The sequence below is a fragment of the Watersipora subatra genome, unplaced genomic scaffold, assembly GCF_963576615.1.
Source record: "Watersipora subatra unplaced genomic scaffold, tzWatSuba1.1 SCAFFOLD_127, whole genome shotgun sequence".
Lineage (NCBI taxonomy): Eukaryota > Metazoa > Bryozoa > Gymnolaemata > Cheilostomatida > Watersiporidae > Watersipora > Watersipora subatra.
The window spans coordinates 95,281-114,741 of NW_027045434.1; the positions used below are offsets into that span (position 1 = coordinate 95,281).

The 19,461-nt window shown below is 36.8% G+C and overlaps 1 protein-coding gene across 1 annotated transcript; it reads right to left on the minus strand.

Moving 5' to 3' along the window:
- Nucleotides 1-641: 641 nt before the first annotated feature.
- LOC137410456 (kinesin-like protein KIF21A) lies at nucleotides 642-7,666 on the minus strand. Its single transcript, XM_068095867.1, has 7 exons — nucleotides 7,589-7,666; nucleotides 7,219-7,420; nucleotides 5,662-5,770; nucleotides 5,398-5,578; nucleotides 3,582-3,746; nucleotides 1,354-1,653; nucleotides 642-788 (listed from the first exon to the last, which is right to left on the minus strand). The coding sequence occupies exons 2-7, from the start codon at nucleotides 7,297-7,299 to the stop codon at nucleotides 719-721; spliced, it is 906 nt and encodes a 301-aa protein (XP_067951968.1). The 5' UTR covers nucleotides 7,300-7,420; nucleotides 7,589-7,666; the 3' UTR covers nucleotides 642-718.
- Between the last annotated feature and the right edge of the window lie 11,795 nt (nucleotides 7,667-19,461).

Here is a 19,461-nt window from a genome sequence, read left to right on the forward strand (position 1 = left end):
ACACCGATCGACTAGGTAAGTAGTCACACAGTCAGTACAAAAATCATTAGTATTGCTTAAGCGAACGGTTCTCAGTAAATCAGGCAACAAGACGCTATGCGACTACTTGTGCTTACTCATGATTTATCATTAAAAATGGGTAAAAAATTTTGTGATTATACTCGAATACATACAGTAATCAGTGAATTAATTGGATTTAAGGAAAAGCCAGTAAATCTATACTATTTGGCTAATTGGTCAAGTGTCTCATTAGAACACATGGGTGACAGACGTAACATTAAATTTACAATAAGCTTACATAATTTGTATATTGAACAATTACCTACCTCTGGTGACAGTAAGTACTATATACTAGTTAGTAGATATAGTGAACAGTTACCTACCTCTGGTGACAGTAAGTACTATATACTAGCTAGTAGATATAGTGAACAATTACCTACCTTTGGTGACGGTAAGTACTATTTACTAGCTAGTAGATATACTGAAAAGTATCCTGCCTCTAATGGCAGTAAGTACGATATACTAGCTAGTAGATATATTGAACAATTACCTACCTCTAGTGACAGTAAGTACTATATACTACTTTACCTAGAGGCAGTAAAGCGATTGCTGCGGTTGGTAGCCGTAGAGTTGACGGCTAATGAATGAGCACGCACTTCATTTAGCTGCTGGCAAGTCTCGTTTGACCGAATCTTCACAGTGCCAGAGCGACAGCAGCTTAGCAATATGTCATTATCTGGTAGCATGCACATGTCGGTGATCCAGTCCTTATGGGCGCCATTAACTGACTGAAAACAATGCAAGTTGAGGAATGAGGAACCAGGAGTTTGTTTGAAATTGACATTCAACTTAAGCGGAAAGGAGCGGTGTGAACTGCATTAAAGACGGTAAAGATTAAACACTGGCAAATCAACTTGTCCCTTTTGAATGAGTCAACAATGCAATCCTGCAATATGAAACTTTTAATCATAAACGAGTCTCTGTATTGTAACAAACCTACAAGACATTTGCAAATATTGGTGAGAGACACCGCATAATGTCTTGCGTATGACAGGTTGATCTGGTGAGACTGAACCAGATGGGCTCAACAATGCAGCAATGACTAGGTCTGACATATTTTATATTGACTCTGATCTCTAGGCCATCAAGTAGGATCACAATTGGATTGAGTGATTACCAGGAAAACCGATATACTGATATCAATCATTCACTCCATCTCAAATATTACTTCTAATAAAAAATATTTATTACAAAGTGGTGATCTTGATTGGTGACCATTACCGGAAATAACTATCACCTTTATTTTGCTATTAAATAGAGCAACACCTAGTATTGTAAAAACACCAATTTTACCTGTGGTTGAGAGAGGGTTCACTGAGGTTCCATTTTTTGATACGCATATCCCGAGAACCACTAAAAAGGATGTCCTGACGATGCGCGAGACATTGAACACCATCATAGTGAGGAGGGTCCATAGTAAATTTGGCCTGAATTGGATAATTTGAAATTTGTTCATTGGAAATATCAAATCCCTTAATTAGATGATCCTTGGAGCCAGTTAAGAGTTGTTCTTTCCCTCTTGAGTCGTTGTATAAACTAAGGCAAATAATCGGTGCTTGGTGGCCGCTAGCAACCTTTCCGACTGCCGATAGCCTGTAAGCGTACAATATTTTACAGATCACCAGCCTTGACAGTTTAAATGAATATAGCAATTAGTCATCAAAAAGGTGCAGAAGCTAAATTGCTAGATTTAGTTGTAAGTGCTGTTAACAATATATATATGGTTAAATGATGTTGTGCATGCAAGCGGACAACCAATGAAAAATAACTGTCAGTTACAAAATGCCACATGGGTAGATCAAATACACATTAGGAGTGACCCTTGGACTTATACAAAGAAAGAAGATTACGGTTGTGCGCATAAACCACTGATAGAAGAAAGGTTATAGCTGTGTACATAAACCACCTATAGATGAATGGTTATAGATGTGTACATAAACCACCTATGGAAGGTTATAGTTGTGTACATAAATCACCTATAGAAGAGAGTTACAACTGTGGTGGATTTTCTAAGATTCATACACCAACCTCTAATAATAGTAAGTACTATATACTAGCTAGTAGATATATGGATAAGTATCCTACCTCTAATGGCAGAAAGTACAATATACTAGCTTGTAGATATATGGAGAAGTACACTACTTCTAATGGCAGTAAGTACTATATACTAGCTAGTAGATATATGGAAAAATATCCTACCTCTAATGACAGTAAGTACAATATACTAGCTAGTAAATATATCGAGAAGTATCCTACCTCTAATGACAGTAAGTACAATATACTAGCTAGTAGATATATCGAGAAGTATCCTACCTCTAATGACAGTCAGTACAATATACTAGCTAGTAGATATATCGAGAAGTATCCCACCTCTAATGACAGTAAGTACAATATACTAGCTAGTAGATATATCGAGAAGTATCCCACCTCTAATGACAGTAAGTACAATATACTAGCTAGTAGATATATCGAGAAGTATCCCACCTCTAATGACAGTAAGTACAATATACTAGCTAGTAGATATATCGAGAAGTATCCCACCTCTAATGACAGTAAGTACAATATACTAGCTAGTAGATATATCGAGAAGTATCCCACCTCTAATGACAGTAAGTACAATATACTAGCTAGTAGATATATCGAGAAGTATCCCACCTCTAATGACAGTAAGTACAATATACTAGCTAGTAGATATATCGAGAAGTATCCCACCTCTAATGACAGTAAGTACAATATACTAGCTAGTAGATATATCGAGAAGTATCCCACCTTGGATGTGGTATAAAAACCTTTTCATATTTTTTATTATTTTACCTATCTATAATTTTGCTTGTTACATTTGCATTAGACCCTTGCCATACGAAATAAATTTGTTCCGGTGTTGGCATCGTAACATAAAAATGTCGTATAGAGGGGTGTAGAAGCCCATCATGATTATTTAATACAAACACCCCTTGGTGAAAATCATCAAACTTTTATATTTTCGTACTGACAGATTGATCTGGTGAGACTGAACCAGATAGGCCCAACAATGCAGCAATGACTAGGTCTGACGTATTTTATAACGACTCTGATCTCCAGGCCATCAAGTGGGATCACGATTGGATTGAGTAATTACCAGGAAAAACTGATATACTGAAATTGATCATTCACTCCATCTCAAATTTTATGTGATGAACAACACTAAAAATTAATGAGAAAATATTATGTTAACCTTGGTAACTACAGTTACTAATACTAATATTTTTAAAGTGCTTTTAACAGAAATAGCTGTCAATGAGAGTGTGTGCCTCAAAATTCTCTAATTTTCGTAATCTTCAATTTTTTTTAACTGGAAAATTCTCAAACTATAATATACACAAATATTTACAAGGAAATTGAAGACAAGCCGGCATCCAAACTAAATCCATCATTATCAGAGGGATTCTTAGCAACAACATTACATTTATGGACAACATACAAACTAACAAATGTAGATTTTTATTCTAGGGATCGTAACTGAAAAAAACGCATCAACTTACGTATTGAGGTCCCAGAGCTGAACGGTGGTTCCAGTAGTTGTGTATAGTTTATGACCATCTCTGCTGACTTGGATATCAAATATCTGCTGCTCTCCCTGTTGGAGAATGGCCTGACTGCTCGACGCTGGCTCCACAGGGATACTGTCATGCACCAGACCAGAGGAACTGCAACATAAGATATAAAACCTCACATTGTGTCCATCTCTGTTGGCACAGTATTCACTATAATAGGAACTAACCGTTATGATAGGAACTAACGGTTATGATAGGAACTAACCGTTATGATAGAAACTAACCGTTTTGATAGGAACTAACCGTAAGAATAGGAACTAACCGTTACGATAGGAACTAACCGTTACGATAGGAACTAACCGTTACGATGGGAACTAACCGTTACGATAGGAACTAACCGTTACGATAGGAACTAACCGTTACGATTGGAACTAACCTTTACGATGGGAACTAACCGTTACGATAGGAACTAACAGTTATTATAGGAACTACCCATTACGATAGGAACTAACCGTAAGGATAAGAACTAACCGTTATGATAGAAACTAACCATTATGATAGGAACTAACCGTTATGATAAAAACTAACAGTTATTATAGGAACTAACCGTTATGATAGGAACTAACCGTAAGGATAAGAACTAACCGTTACGATAGGAACTAACCATTACGATAAGAACTAACCGTTACGATAGGAACTAACCATTACGATAGCAACTAAACGTTATGATAGGAACTAACCGTAACGATAGGAACTAACCGTTATGATAGGCACTAACCGTAAGGATAGGAACTAACCGTGAGGATAGGAATTAACCGTTTTGATAGAAACTAACCGTAAGGATAGGAACTAACCGTTATCATAAGAACTAACCGCAAGGATAGGAACTAACCGTTACGATAGGAACTAACCGTTACGATAGGAACTAACCGTTATGATAGGAACTAACGGTTATGATAGGAACTAACCGTTTTGATAGGAACTAGCCGTAAGAATAGGAACTAACCGTTACGATAGGAACTAACCGTTACGATGGGAACTAACCGTTACGATAGGAACTAACCGTTACGATAGGAACTAACCGTTACGATTGGAACTAACAGTTATTATAGGAACTACCCATTATGATAGGAACTAACCGTAAGGATAAGAACTAACCGTTATGATAGAAACTAACCATTACGATAGGAACTAACCGTTATGATAAGAACTAACCGTAACAATAGGAACTAACCGTTATGATAGGCACTAACCGTAAGGATAGGAACTAACCGTAAGGATAGGAATTAACCGTTTTGACAGGAACTAACCGTAAGGATAGGAACTAACCGTTATCATAAGAACTAACCGCAAGGATAGGAACTAACCGTTACGATAGGAACTAACCGTTATGATAGGAACTAACGGTTATGATAGGAACTAACCGTTTTGATTGGAACTAACCGAAAGAATAGGAACTAACCGTTACGATAGGAACTAACCGTTACGATGGGAACTAACCGTTACAATAGGAACTAACCGTTACGATAGCAACTAACCGTTACGATTGGAACTAACCGTTATGATAGGAACTAACCTTTACGATAGGAACTAACCGTTACGATAGGAACTAACAGTTATTATAGGAACTACCCATTACGATAGGAACTAACTGTTATGATAGGAACTAACCATTATGATAGGAACTAACTGTAATATCTTATGTTGGACAGTTTGACTGTATGTGTGGTAGAGAAGGTAACAAGTAGCCATATAAATGTAATTGCATCTGAAAGCAAGTAAGTATGAGTCGAGCTAGGCTTACCTGAGCACTGTTATACATTTAGCTCCAGCTCGGATGTCCCACATTTTGACAAATGAATTGGAGACAGTGTAGACAAGCCGGTTGACCTCGCAATATCGAACTTTGGAGACATAGTTAGGGTGGCCACCAAGACACAAAACTTCTGAACCAATTGACATGTTCCACACTTTGCACGTCAAGTCTGCGAGACAAAAGGAAACGCAGGTCAATTATGAGGTATTAGAATATGTTAGTGCGTTAGATTAGAGTCAACTTGACACTTACCTTTACTGCCAGAAACCAAAAGATTGTCGGCGGCACATATAGATAGTACAGCCTTTGTGTGACCAACTGCCTTCTTTACACATATGAGACTCTGGTTGGAGCTTGTCACCTGCAAGAGACCCACCCAAATGAAAACATGTAAATTTAAGTAACAATGTTGCTGAGCTTCTAGTAACAACATCGCTATTACAATTTGATAAGGTTACACATACATAGCTCTTAGACAGAAACCAATCATACCTCCTATAAATGATCTACTGCAGGTATAAAGATGACTCGAAAATATCTTCACCCCAATGTTCTATTAGTGAAATTTTTTACGTCAATCGTTTTAAAGGCTTATGGGGAATAAAAATTATGCTTTCAACATATAATTATTTTACTTGCATATCGTGTAGTTAGTCTAATGCTAATTTAATGCTCTCTAGCCATTTTAATATATCAAAGAGTGCATCGCTTAGCCTAGAAAAACTAACATTAAAATCATAACGATTCCTAAAATTATTATTTTCTTGTAAAGAAGAGGTGCTGCAGTCCGTGGTTTGGTGTGCTACTAGAACACCAAAGACAAAAAGTGGGGCTAGTTGGAAGAGTAGCGATTTGCCAACTCATAGCAATCAAAATAGAGGCTCATGAAGCAACGCGCTACAATAGGAGTACTTTGGAGCAGCATCACTCAATATTATCGTCATAAATAAACCTCTCCAAGTCGTTATACAATGGGACTACTATGGACTACGAATGCCTATTGTTTGCTCATCTGGCTCATCACTCGTGTTGTTTGAAAAGCAAACATTTGTAAGCACTTGCTTAGTTACAAGTTACTCCTAGGATGCCATGGCTAGTATCACCTCTCTAGTCAAGATACACAAGGTCATAAGGTCAATTGCCCAACTAGTTGCCTAGATTGTGTATAGATTGTGTGTAGACAAGTGTACCAGACACATGATGTAGCGAGGTTGTTTACAATACATTGTCGCATGGTAAAAATCATAGACTACAGAAAACGTATTGTAGGGCCATTCAAAAGGTTTACGCATTGGGCTTTTATCTAAGAGCTGATAATGCCAAAATTGAGTTGGCCCCTTCAAGGCAGTGAAACGCATCTGTTATAACAAACCACTCTGCGATTTGGTGCGCACTCTTTGTTAATTCTTGCTATTTGAGACTAACAACACTAATTCTAGCCTGAGTTTCTAATTTCTAAGAGATGCAATATTCCTATTTAGTCCAACGTGAGCCGAATAGTATATCTTTAGGGGAATGGCATTAGGGCAACTGTTTGTTCAGTCTGAGACTTTTTGCAGCAGTACTCAGTAAGCAATGCTCTAGAAACACGCGACTGTTCATCATCGTGATTATGAAATGTTTTTTCCATGCTCAGTTAATATTTGTTTTTGAATGATTTTAATGATGTTGGAGGTATCACAGTAAGTTAGTATTAGGCTGTATAGACTCACATACATGCAAATCCAGCTCATAATTTGTTAGTCAACACATGAAGACAATTACGTAAGTAGTTCAACGGGTTAAACTTAAAAACTTGGGCCTCATTACTTTGTCACAGCTGCTGACGGTGCCAAAGCTCTGCGCCTTTTTATTTTGTGTGCCGCCAGTTTGTGTGTTGGTGAGCCTCATGAATACATTAGTACTGTCAGAGTCCTGGAGTGGCTGGCGTCTCCTGCTCAGCGATGGCGAGGATGGGGGTGTCAACCGCACGTCTTTTATTTCAGAAGTGGTCAACTGTGATTTATCTCTGCTGAAATTAAAATAGCAGAATAAAATTCAGCCTGCAGAGCAAGAGAATCATTATAGCTCATAGTGCAAAATGGAATATTTGAATTTGGAGAGACACTTTCATGAACTTTTTTATACTAAAATTTAAGGCTATACCAGTTACAGAATTGTCACCCTTTTATTAACACACTTCTTTGTTTAAGTGAAATCTCTCCTGACAGCTCTGCCAGGTCTTCTTGAAGATGGTCAGACTCTACAAGAATTAGAAATGATAAAAACCAGCTGATTATATCAAGTCCTGATGAGCATATGAAGGTTTTAGCAATGCTTTCGACCAGTATTCATATGGGTAGAATAGCACCAGTGTATATACGTATATGGGTAGAATAGTTACCAGTGTATATACGTATATGGGTAGAATAGTACCGGTATCTATACGTATATGGGTAGAATTGTACCGGTATCTATATGGGTGCTATTCTACCTAGTATAGATACTGGGTAGAATAGTATCTATATGGGTAATCTTGGCCTTGACCTTTAAACGGTTGCATCAACCAAGGGTGATCAACTGATCAAGGCGGCAAAAGAAATTAACTGAAAGCAGCTGTCATATATGTTATAGCAGTTGTTATATATGTTATAGCAGTTGTTATATATGTTATAGCAGTTGTTATATATGTTATAGCAGCTGTTATATATGTTATAGTAGCTGTTATATATGATATAGCAGCTGTTATATATGTCAAAATATGATGCTAGTAAGCGATCAATGAAAGTAATCTAGACTTGCACACTACGCTTACTGCTTCTAGCGAGCTGCTCTTCCTTGTGTTAGTCTAGCAAAACATTATCGAATTAATTGTTACATGATATACCTTACCCGCCTTAGCTTATTATGGCATAGACTTATTATGGCAATAACTCACTTAACAAGTTGTATACCATTACTGTTAACAAACTGTAGATTTCACCTTAGTTGGTGGTCTTTAATACTTCTGAAAAACTCAGATTTTGCCCCCAAGTGAACAATAGTCTAGAGACACCTCATTTAATACTCTAACATAGAATTCAATTCTTTTTTAAAAATTACAGATAAATAATTTATAGATAGGCTAACTTTCAATATTATTTGCGTTCAACAAAGTTTACATAAGTTGGTCAAGCACAATGTTCAAATACTATTTGACGAAGAAAAATGTAACTAGCAGTTGTGACAGAGCTAAAACATAAGTTAATCATGTAAAATGTATCAAATAGTTTGTAGCTCTGAAAGTTTCAAGTTAATTACAAAAGATACATGAACGCTACGTTTTTTGCGGCGTTAAGAAGAAAAGCAACAAATGACAGCCACTGACTTACATTTAAAAAATGTGTCAAAATGTGTAAGAGTTGAGGCTGTTGTGGCTAGACACACAAAATAACACGTCACATTGACAAATAAATGGACGAGTGCGAATTAGCCTTTACCAGGCGAAGGCCATGACATTCTTGTTAGATTTTTTATTATCATTAGTTGTCATTATTAGCGTTTTTAAGGAAATTTTGTTGTGTAAATTTTACTGTTGGTTTTGAGAGAGAATAAATTGATTGGTTAAAAAAGGTCAGACTTTACAGAATCCAGCTAATTTTTTTCTGCCTTAACAAAACAACAACTTAAAAGCATTCTATATAAAACATGTAATATAATTATTAGGTTAACAAAACTGTGTTTTGCCAAATAAACAACGACATTGATTCAAATTGTCTTTGTAATTTATTCAAATATCCATTCGCATCTTACTGACACTTAACAATGATTGAACAATGCGTGCAGAGTTATTGAAATTAATAATAAATGCCTGTTCAATAAATCAATAAAGGTCAGTATTACCTGAGGTATTGAAGAAACGGAATTGTTATCCATTTCAGTAGGAAGTGTTTGCACAGAACTATCACCACTAGTGCCACAGCTATACCGTTCTAGATCTCTGCAGGCAGAAAAAGTAGGTCAAGGCCGGTCATACGGAGCAAGTTAAGGCCTGTCATACAGAGTAAGTTAAGGCCTGTCATACAGGGTAAGTTAAGGGCTGTCATACAGAGTAAGTTAAAGCCTGTCATACGGAGCAAGTTAAGGGCTGTCATACAGAGTGAGTTAAGGCCTGTCATACAGAGTAAGTTAAGGCCTGTCATACAGAGTAAGTTAAGGGCTGTCATACAGAGTAAGTTAAAGCTTGTAATACGGAGCAAGTTAAGGCCTTTCATACGGAGTAAGTTAAGGCCTGTCATACAGAGTAAGTTAAAGCCTGTCATACGGACTAAGTTAAGGCCTGCCATACGGAGCAAGTTAAGGGCTGTCATACAGAGTAAGTTAAAGCCTGTCATACAGAGTAAGTTAAAGCCTGTCATACAGAGTAAGTTAAGGCCGGTCATACAGAGTGAGTTAAGGCCTGTCATACAGAGTGAGTTAAGGCCTGTCATACAGAGTGAGTTAAGGCCTGTCATACGGAGAGCTAAAAGCTACTAAAACTGATAGTAGCTATTTACTATAAATACTATTTACTGTGTATGTGAACTTGTAGCTGTCATAGATAGATTTGCTGGAGCTCACCCTATAAAATTTTACTTGCATTCACAAACATGAATTAATGCAATGTCCGTAGTCATGTATTTTAATAATCATTTTATTGCACTAGTGCTTTAAAAAAATTTCGAAAAAGATTAAATGTCCAGTAAACTGATGCAAATAGAAACAATCACATTAACCTTAACACAAGAGAAGATCTTAACACAAGAGAAGGTACCACAGCTTATAACTACAGGTAGATCTTAACACAAGAGAAGGTGAACCACAGCTTATAACTACAGGTAGATTTTAACACAAGAGAAGGTAACACAGCTTATAACTACAGGTAGATCTTAACACAAGAGAAGGTACCACAGCTTATAACTACAGGTAGACCTTAACACAAGAGAAGGTAACACAGCTTATAACTACAACCATCTGCAAGACATTTCACATTCTCTTTGATAATCCTTAACACTATGGTAGTAAACGTAGAGTGTTTAGAATATTTGGCCGGCTTACATTCTTGTTGCGACTGTATAGTTATCCCGGAATCCTGCAAAACCTGGTCTAAAAGCTGATCCCGTAACCTGGAATCCATCTGCATTTTATCGTAGCGAGCAGTCAACTCCTTGAATTGAGATTCTTTCTGAGTACAAGCAAAGCCCTGAGTGAGAGCGAGTGAGAGAAGGTGCTCCAACAGATACTTGCTTTCATCAACAGAGGAGACATCCAAAGCTTTTGTCAAACTAGTCTCATCCTAACAAGTAAGGTAGTATGTGTAATGAGCACATTTTGTAATATGGTTCAGAGACATCATTATAAGCAATATAACAACCAGTTCTTCGAGTTGCGTTCTGATTGCAAAAGCAATGACCAAATTTGATGCTCAAACCAAAGAGCTATCGCAATATGTAAATGTAACTTGTTTTGTCGTAATATAAACTGATAAAAACTAATGAAAAAGGACTCAAGAAAAAAACAGCAGGGGTTCATTCTATAAGAATATATAACATGTTAACTGTTTCTTGAATCTATGAGAAGAATTTGAGCCATAATAAAATTATTGATATAGGAATAAAAGTGTCATTTCTTCTAGTGAATAACGACAGGTTAAAAGATTATCTTGGCTTATAATAATATTTTATATGAAAGACAAGATAGATATGAAAGGGCATGCAAGTCGTACGATGAGGTTTAGAGGTTGTTAGAGGGGTAGCGTTTTAAACATAACATGAACTGCTTCTAGTGAATTATTGAGAAAATGTTTCCAGTCGATAGGAGATGAACTCATTGTGGATGTCAAATAAAGGTGAAAGATTATAGATTCTGAATTAACAAAATCAAATGTTGCTGCATGACTGTAGAAGATAACTTTACTGATTTACATGCGCTTACGTAAATTCGAGTATAGCCATCTATGGGAACGGGCCGATAAATGGGAATTGTTAGCTAAGCCCGCTGTAACATTAAAAAGGATAAATAAAGCAATGAATAATTACTAAACATACAACACACTGATGAAATATATTAGGTAAATGCTTAGACAGGAAGCAATGCGAGATTACTAAATGCTTAGACAGGAAGCAATGCAAGGTTAGTAAATGCTTAGACAGGAAGCAATGCGAGATTACTAAATGCTTAGACAGGAAGCAATGCGAGGTTAGTAAATGCTTAGACAGGAAGCAATGTGAGATTAGTAAATGCTTAGACAGGAAGCAATGCGAGGTTAGTAAATGCTTAGACAGAAAGCAATGCGAGATTAGTAAATGCTTAGACAGAAAGCAATGCAAGGTTAGTAAATGCTTAGACAGGAAGCAATGCGAGGTTAGTAAATGCTTAGACAGGAAGCAATGCGAGGTTAGTAAATGCTTAGACAGGAAGCAATGCGAGGTTAGTAAATGCTTAGACAAGAAGTAATGCGAGGTTAGTAAATGCTTAGACAGGAAGCAATGCGAGGTTAGTAAATGCTTAGACAGGAAGCAATGCGAGGTTAGTAAATGCTTAGACAGGAAACAATGCAAAGTTAGTAAATGCTAGCAGTAGCCACTACAAGCCTAAGCAGACGCATAACAAAAGCAAATGAACAAACCTTCGCCTCCTCTTCCATCTGCATGATATTGTTTTGGCACTCAGACACGTTACTCTGAATGTATGTCATATTGGTGCTCATCGTCTCCAGCTGATCTTCTAGGTTCATGGCGACAGTCGTCTGCAAATGAATAGGAGTTACACAACGACTACCTTAAGCGTGGTTCTCATATATGCCGCAAAGCACCGGCAACAGCACCGCAGGCTATGGCGGTGAAATGTGAGCCTACACGCCGGGTACCGCCGAGTACCACCGGTAGTTGCCGGCAGTTAACACAAGAGTTTAGCGCTGTTCAAATTTCGCAAATAGCCGCAAGCAAAACCTTCCTGAAATGCACTGTACAGGTAAAGATCACCATTATCAAAATGGCGTGGCGAGCGAACATTTTATGTGAAGCTGCGATTATGTTTAGCAATGCAGCTTTAGATGTGAACAGAAGCTGCCGATCCTAACGTCGCAAGCGTTTTGCTGCGCAAGTTACCGCCGGAGTCTCGCAATCGATATGGAAACCAGACTTTAGCAGCTATGAAGATGAGTTGAACATATCATCAACAAAATTTCAGCGCAATATAGTGTAACCGTGACATTACTGATTACTCTATGCAATGTAATGATTATGCCAGCAATTATCAAATAAGAGTCTGTAGAGAGTTTTCTGTTCAACAGAACAGAAAACATTAGAGAAACACAAGGAATAAGGCATTGGCTATTTACGCTGGCAAAATTATTATTTGCAAAGACACCACACACCCTGATGGCTGTGTAGTAATAGAAGAAACTGATGTATTTCTGATTGGTTAAAAGTGTTGATCCCTGATTAACATAATCATGACACCAATTTGTTCATTTTCACAGTAAACCGATTTTTTTTGAAAGTTGCTTTGAACTAGTGACAACGATGACCAACAAGTATTTATATATGAAAAAGGCTGTTACTTGCTGTAAAAGATATGTGATGAACACTGGTGTAAATTGGAACTGCTTGCATAAAATTTCAGGATATGTTAGATTAAATATTTTAAAGACCTAAGTTTTACTTGCAGTTTGATACAATTCATCAGCCTGAGTTCAAGTTGTAGTTGGACGATTTTAGATTATAAGTTGATGGATCTTTTTTTTAAGAAAACACAAGTGTAAATAGCTGTACAAACATTAGTGCAATGATAAACTATGGTTTACCCATATCTACTATATATATATATATATATATATATATATATATATATATATATATATATATATATATATATATATATATATATAATTAATACAATCATGTTCCAATAAGGGTAATGACAACATCCAATAGATGTTTTGATCTTTACTTGACCTAGGTTGATACTTGTAAAACATAACTAGTTATTCAGTAGTCTCGATCTGTGTAGTCGCAGCAGATGTTTATGCCATATGTCAGCTAAGAAATTTGCCCATTTTAAGAGCCTAAGAGTAATGACTATACATGTGTCCGACCTCATTTCTCCTAATGGCAGTGTCCAGCCTTTTACTGTACGCATCTATCTTCTTGCTGAGCTGTTCTCACTTGTTAATGTGAAGATCCATCTCAGCTTCCATGTTGGCAATTGTCTGTTTCCGCACAACAACGGATGTCACGTACCGCTCAAGCTTGTCCCACTTGCTTTTCGCCACCTGAGTTAGAGTAATCGAGTAAAACGTAGTGTCCATTCGCACAGAGGACAAGACGACATAATATGTGTATATATAAGAAACATGCCATACACAAAAAAAATACTCTTCCAATTTAAGTGGCAGATTATTTTATATTACTTTAGGTTTAGCTGTAATCAGTAGAAAAAGTCACTAGTAAGTTGAGATTATAACAACAGGCTGTGAGAAACTTTGATATAAGAGGTGACATAAGATAACATGAGGTGCCATGAGATAACATGAGGTGACATGAGATAACATGAGGTGACATGAGATAACATGAGGTGCCGTGAGATAACATGAGGTGACATGTACTAGACGAATCAACAAAAGGCAAATAGTAAATCGCCGTCTGAGCAACAAGCAGTTATCTACTCTGCAATTGCTCATTTAACATTGTCTAGTTTTATCTCAGCTATAAGTTACGACCCAGTTAGTGCTATGGCCCAGCTATAAGTTGTTCTTCAGTAACTAACATTCGCTACCAGAATACTGTCCAGAAATGAAAATCATTCTGAAGCAAATTTGGCAGATTGATTGGGACAAAGAGGTTAAAAAAGACGATGCAAACAGTTACCTTGGGAGAGAAGAGAAGAGCTGCTGACTTGTGCCTAGAAGCAGAAGATGATGAAGTCTTGCCAGATGAATTTTCATGGGAGAGGTTTGCCCTATTTTTGGCCATCACCCTGGAAGAGGCGGACGAGTCTCTTTGTCTTTTCCTCAACTGACTGACCTCTTCGTGCTTGCGCTGGCAACACAATACGCTGACTTATGCAAAGGCTAGGATAAAATAAAAATGATTTATATGTCAAGGATACATGAAATGTCGATGGCTATCCCAAGCCACCTACTTTTTACGACAGAATTAATTAAAACATCAGTAGACTGTTATATTCGTCCTGTAATTAATGAAGGCACTCTTTGAAAACTTAGAGACCAACATTTGAGTGTTGTTAAAGACCAACCTTGAGTATGGCATCTTTCTGTCTGTTTTGCAACTCCAACATGCGCACCTGATTGTCTCGTTGCCGCTTCTCTTTTTTCAGCTGTAGCAGCTCCTTATTCTTTCGTTGGTCACTAATCTTATTCTTCTCTGATTCCGTCTTCATTTGTGCCATCAGTCGCACCTGCAATAGCATCACCATAGTTGTCGAGATCTCCAAAACCAAGATCATGTGGTGGTGCAATAGTCAACACAACACATTACGAAGATCCCAAAAAACTCATACGCCAAACAATTATTTCCCATTCAAACTTTTCCCTGACTAACACAGATATAAATATAGTAGTGATGTCTCTCTGTGTAGGATTAAGTAAGACATAAATAAATATAGTGGTGATATCTCTTTGTGTAGGATTAACTAGCACATATAAATATAGTGGTGATATCTCTGTGTAGGATTAACTAGCACATATAAATATAGTGGTGATATCTCTGTGTAGGATTGACTAACACATATAAATATAGTGGTGATATCTCTCTGTGTAGGATTAACTAGCACATATAAATATAGTGGTGATATCTCTCTGTGTAGGATTAACTAATACATATAAATATAGTGGTGATATCTCTGTGTAGGATTAACTAGCACATATAAATATGGTGGTGATGTCTCTCTGTGTAGGATTAACTAGCACATATAAATATAGTGGTGATATCTCTCTGTGTAAGATTAACTAACACAGCTTTTGTATCGGTCAGCAAGCCTACCTTTATCTTCTTCATCTCATTCAGTTCAGTACTAAGGTCCCTGATGCGCCGGTCGTAGACAACTTGGATCTTCATCATTTTGGCGTGCTCCTTTTTGGCAGCATTTACCTTATTGAGCTCCTGTTGCATGGTATCCAGCCGTTTCTCAAACTCCATTTTAACTTTGCGCACCTGCTCCTCCGACTGCTGCTTCTTGCTGCCTGAAAACAGAACTCACATAACAGTTTATTTCATTTGTATTTGCTATCCTGGTAACTGCTGTCCGGTTACGAATTAGCTGGTTGCAAAGCTAGCTACACGTTAAGATTATCAAACTCATACCAATTACTATCTAAATGACAGATTATTACTCCAAAGCCATAGCACTGTATGGACTGAACTTTATAACTTGTTAAGAGCTAGCTGATTAACTATTAACAGCTGATCTAACATATACTAGCTATAACAGCTGATCTAACATATACTAGCTATAACAGGAGGTTACCTAAGCTGCTTAGGACCTGGTTTCGTTCTCGTTCAACAGCCATTATTTGGTCCTGCAAGTTGCGCATTTTATCCTCGTAATGCTGACGAATTGTTTGCAGTTGTCGCTGGCTCCTTTCGAGTTCTTCAATCATTCTTTGTTTAAGTGAAATCTCTCCTGACAGCTCTGCCAGGTCTTCTTGAAGATGGTCAGACTCTACAAGAATTAGAAATGATAAAAACCAGCTGATTATATCAAGTCCTGATGAGCATATGAAGGTTTTAGCAATGCTTTCGACCAGTATTCATATGGGTAGAATAGCACCAGTGTATATACGTATATGGGTAGAATAGTTACCAGTGTATATACGTATATGGGTAGAATAGTACCGGTATCTATACGTATATGGGTAGAATTGTACCGGTATCTATATGGGTGCTATTCTACCTAGTATAGATACTGGGTAGAATAGTATCTATATGGGTAATCTTGGCCTTGACCTTTAAACGGTTGCATCAACCAAGGGTGATCAACTGATCAAGGCGGCAAAAGAAATTAACTGAAAGCAGCTGTCATATATGTTATAGCAGTTGTTATATATGTTATAGCAGTTGTTATATATGTTATAGCAGTTGTTATATATGTTATAGCAGCTGTTATATATGTTATAGTAGCTGTTATATATGATATAGCAGCTGTTATATATGTCAAAATATGATGCTAGTAAGCGATCAATGAAAGTAATCTAGACTTGCACACTACGCTTACTGCTTCTAGCGAGCTGCTCTTCCTTGTGTTAGTCTAGCAAAACATTATCGAATTAATTGTTACATGATATACCTTACCCGCCATAGCTTATTATGGCATAGACTTATTATGGCAATAACTCACTTAACAAGTTGTATACCATTACTGTTAACAAACTGTAGATTTCACCTTAGTTGGTGGTCTTTAATACTTCTTAAAAACTCAGATTTTGCCCCCAAGTGAACAATAGTCTAGAGACACCTCATTTAATACTCTAACATAGAATTCAATTCTTTTTTAAAAATTACAGATAAATAATTTATAGATAGGCTAACTTTCAATATTATTTGCGTTCAACAAAGTTTACGTAAGTTGGTAAAGCACAATGTTCAAATACTATTTGACGAAGAAAAATGTAACTAGCAGTTGTGACAGAGCTAAAACATAAGTTAATCATGTAAAATGTATCAAATAGTTTGTAGCTCTGAAAGTTTCAAGTTAATTACAAAAGATACATGAACGCTACGTTTTTTGCGGCGTTAAGAAGAAAAGCAACAAATGACAGCCACTGACTTACATTTAAAAAATGTGTCAAAATGTGTAAGAGTTGAGGCTGTTGTGGCTAGACACACAAAATAACACGTCACATTGATAAATAAATGGACGAGTGCGAATTAGCCTTTACCAGGCGAAGGCCATGACATTCTTGTTAGATTTTTTATTATCATTAGTTGTTATTATTAGCGTTTTTAAGGAAATTTTGTTGTGTAAATTTTACTGTTGGTTTTGAGAGAGAATAAATTGATTGGTTAAAAAAGGTCAGACTTTACAGAATCCAGCTAGTTTTTTTCTGCCTTAACAAAACAACAACTTAAAAGCATTCTATATAAAACATGTAATATAATTATTAGGTTAACAAAACTGTGTTTTGCCAAATAAACAACGACATTGATTCAAATTGTCTTTGTAATTTATTCAAATATCCATTCGCATCTTACTGACACTTAACAATGATTGAACAATGCGTGCAGAGTTATTGAAATTAATAATAAATGCCTGTTCAATAAATCAATAAAGGTCAGTATTACCTGAGGTATTGAAGAAACGGAATTGTTATCCATTTCAGTAGGAAGTGTTTGCACAGAACTATCACCACTAGTGCCACAGCTATACCGTTCTAGATCTCTGCAGGCAGAAAAAGTAGGTCAAGGCCTGTCATACAGAGTAAGTTAAGGCCTGTCATACAGGGTAAGTTAAGGGCTGTCATACAGAGTAAGTTAAAGCCTGTCATACGGAGCAAGTTAAGGGCTGTCATACAGAGTGAGTTAAGGCCTGTCATACAGAGTAAGTTAAGGCCTGTCATACAGAGTAAGTTAAGGGCTGTCATACAGAGTAAGTTAAAGCCTGTCATACGGAGCAAGTTAAGGCCTTTCATACGGAGTAAGTTAAGGCCTGTCATACAGAGTAAGTTAAAGCCTGTCATACGGAGTAAGTTAAGGCCTGCCATACGGAGCAAGTTAAGGGCTGTCATACAGAGTAAGTTAAAGCCTGTCATACGGAGCAAGTTAAGGCCTTTCATACGGAGTAAGTTAAGGCCTGTCATACAGAGTAAGTTAAAGCCTGTCATACGGAGTAAGTTAAGGCCTGCCATACGGAGCAAGTTAAGGGCTGTCATACAGAGTGAGTTACGGCCTGTCATACAGAGTGAGTTAAGGCCTGTCATACAGAGAGCTAAAAGCTACTAAAACTGATAGTAGCTATTTACTATAAATACTATTTACTGTGTATGTGAACTTGTAGCTGTCATAGATAGATTTGCTGGAGCTCACCCTATAAAATTTTACTTGCATTCACAAACATGAATTAATGCAATGTCCGTAGTCATGTATTTTAATAATCATTTTATTGCACTAGTGCTTTAAAAAAATTTCGAAAAAGATTAAATGTCCAGTAAACTGATGCAAATAGAAACAATCACATTAACCTTAACACAAGAGAAGATCTTAACACAAGAGAAGGTACCACAGCTTATAACTACAGGTAGATCTTAACACAAGAGAAGGTAACACAGCTTATAACTACAGGTAGATCTTAACACAAGAGAAGGTACCACAGCTTATAACTACAGGTAGACCTTAACACAAGAGAAGGTAACACAGCTTATAACTACAACCATCTGCAAGACATTTCACATTCTCTTTGATAATCCTTAACACTATGGTAGTAAACGTAGAGTGTTTAAAATATTTGGCCGGCTTACATTCTTGTTGCGACTGTATAGTTATTCCGGAATCCTGCAAAACCTGGTCTAAAAGCTGATCCCGTAACCTAGAATCCATCTGCATTTTATCGTAGCGAGCAGTCAACTCCTTGAATTGAGATTCTTTCTGAGTACAAGCAAAGCCCTGAGTGAGAGCGAGTGAGAGAAGGTGCTCCAACAGATACTTGCTTTCATCAACAGAGGAGACATCCAAAGCTTTTGTCAAACTAGTCTCATCCTAACAGGTAAGGTAGTATGTGTAATGAGCACATTTTTTAATATGGTTCAGAGACATCATTACAAGCAATATAACAACCAGTTCTTCGAGTTGCGTTGTGATTGCAAAAGCAATGACCAAATTTGATGCTCAAACCAAAGAGCTATCGCAATATGTAAATGTAACTTGTTTTGTCGTAATATAAACTGATAAAAACTAATGAAAAAGGACTCAAGAAAAAAACAGCAGGGGTTCATTCTATAAGAATATATAAAATGTTAACTGTTTCTTGAATCTATGAGAAGAATTTGAGCCATAATAAAATTATTGATATAGGAATAAAAGTGTCATTTCTTCTAGTGAA

What these genes read in the sequence shown, in the direction of transcription:
- LOC137410456 (XM_068095867.1), bottom strand. Translation starts at nt 7,299, where the DNA reads ATGAGGCTCACCAACACACAAACTGGCGGCACACAAAATAAAAAGGCG. An exon ending in CCGTCAGCAGCTGTGACAAA is followed by an intron (nt 5,771 to 7,218) that starts GTAATGAGGCCC and finishes GGTCTCTTGCAG; the next exon opens with GTGACAAGCTCCAACCAGAG. An exon ending in AAATGTATAACAGTGCTCAG is followed by an intron (nt 3,747 to 5,397) that starts GTAAGCCTAGCT and finishes CTTATGTTGCAG; the next exon opens with TTCCTCTGGTCTGGTGCATG.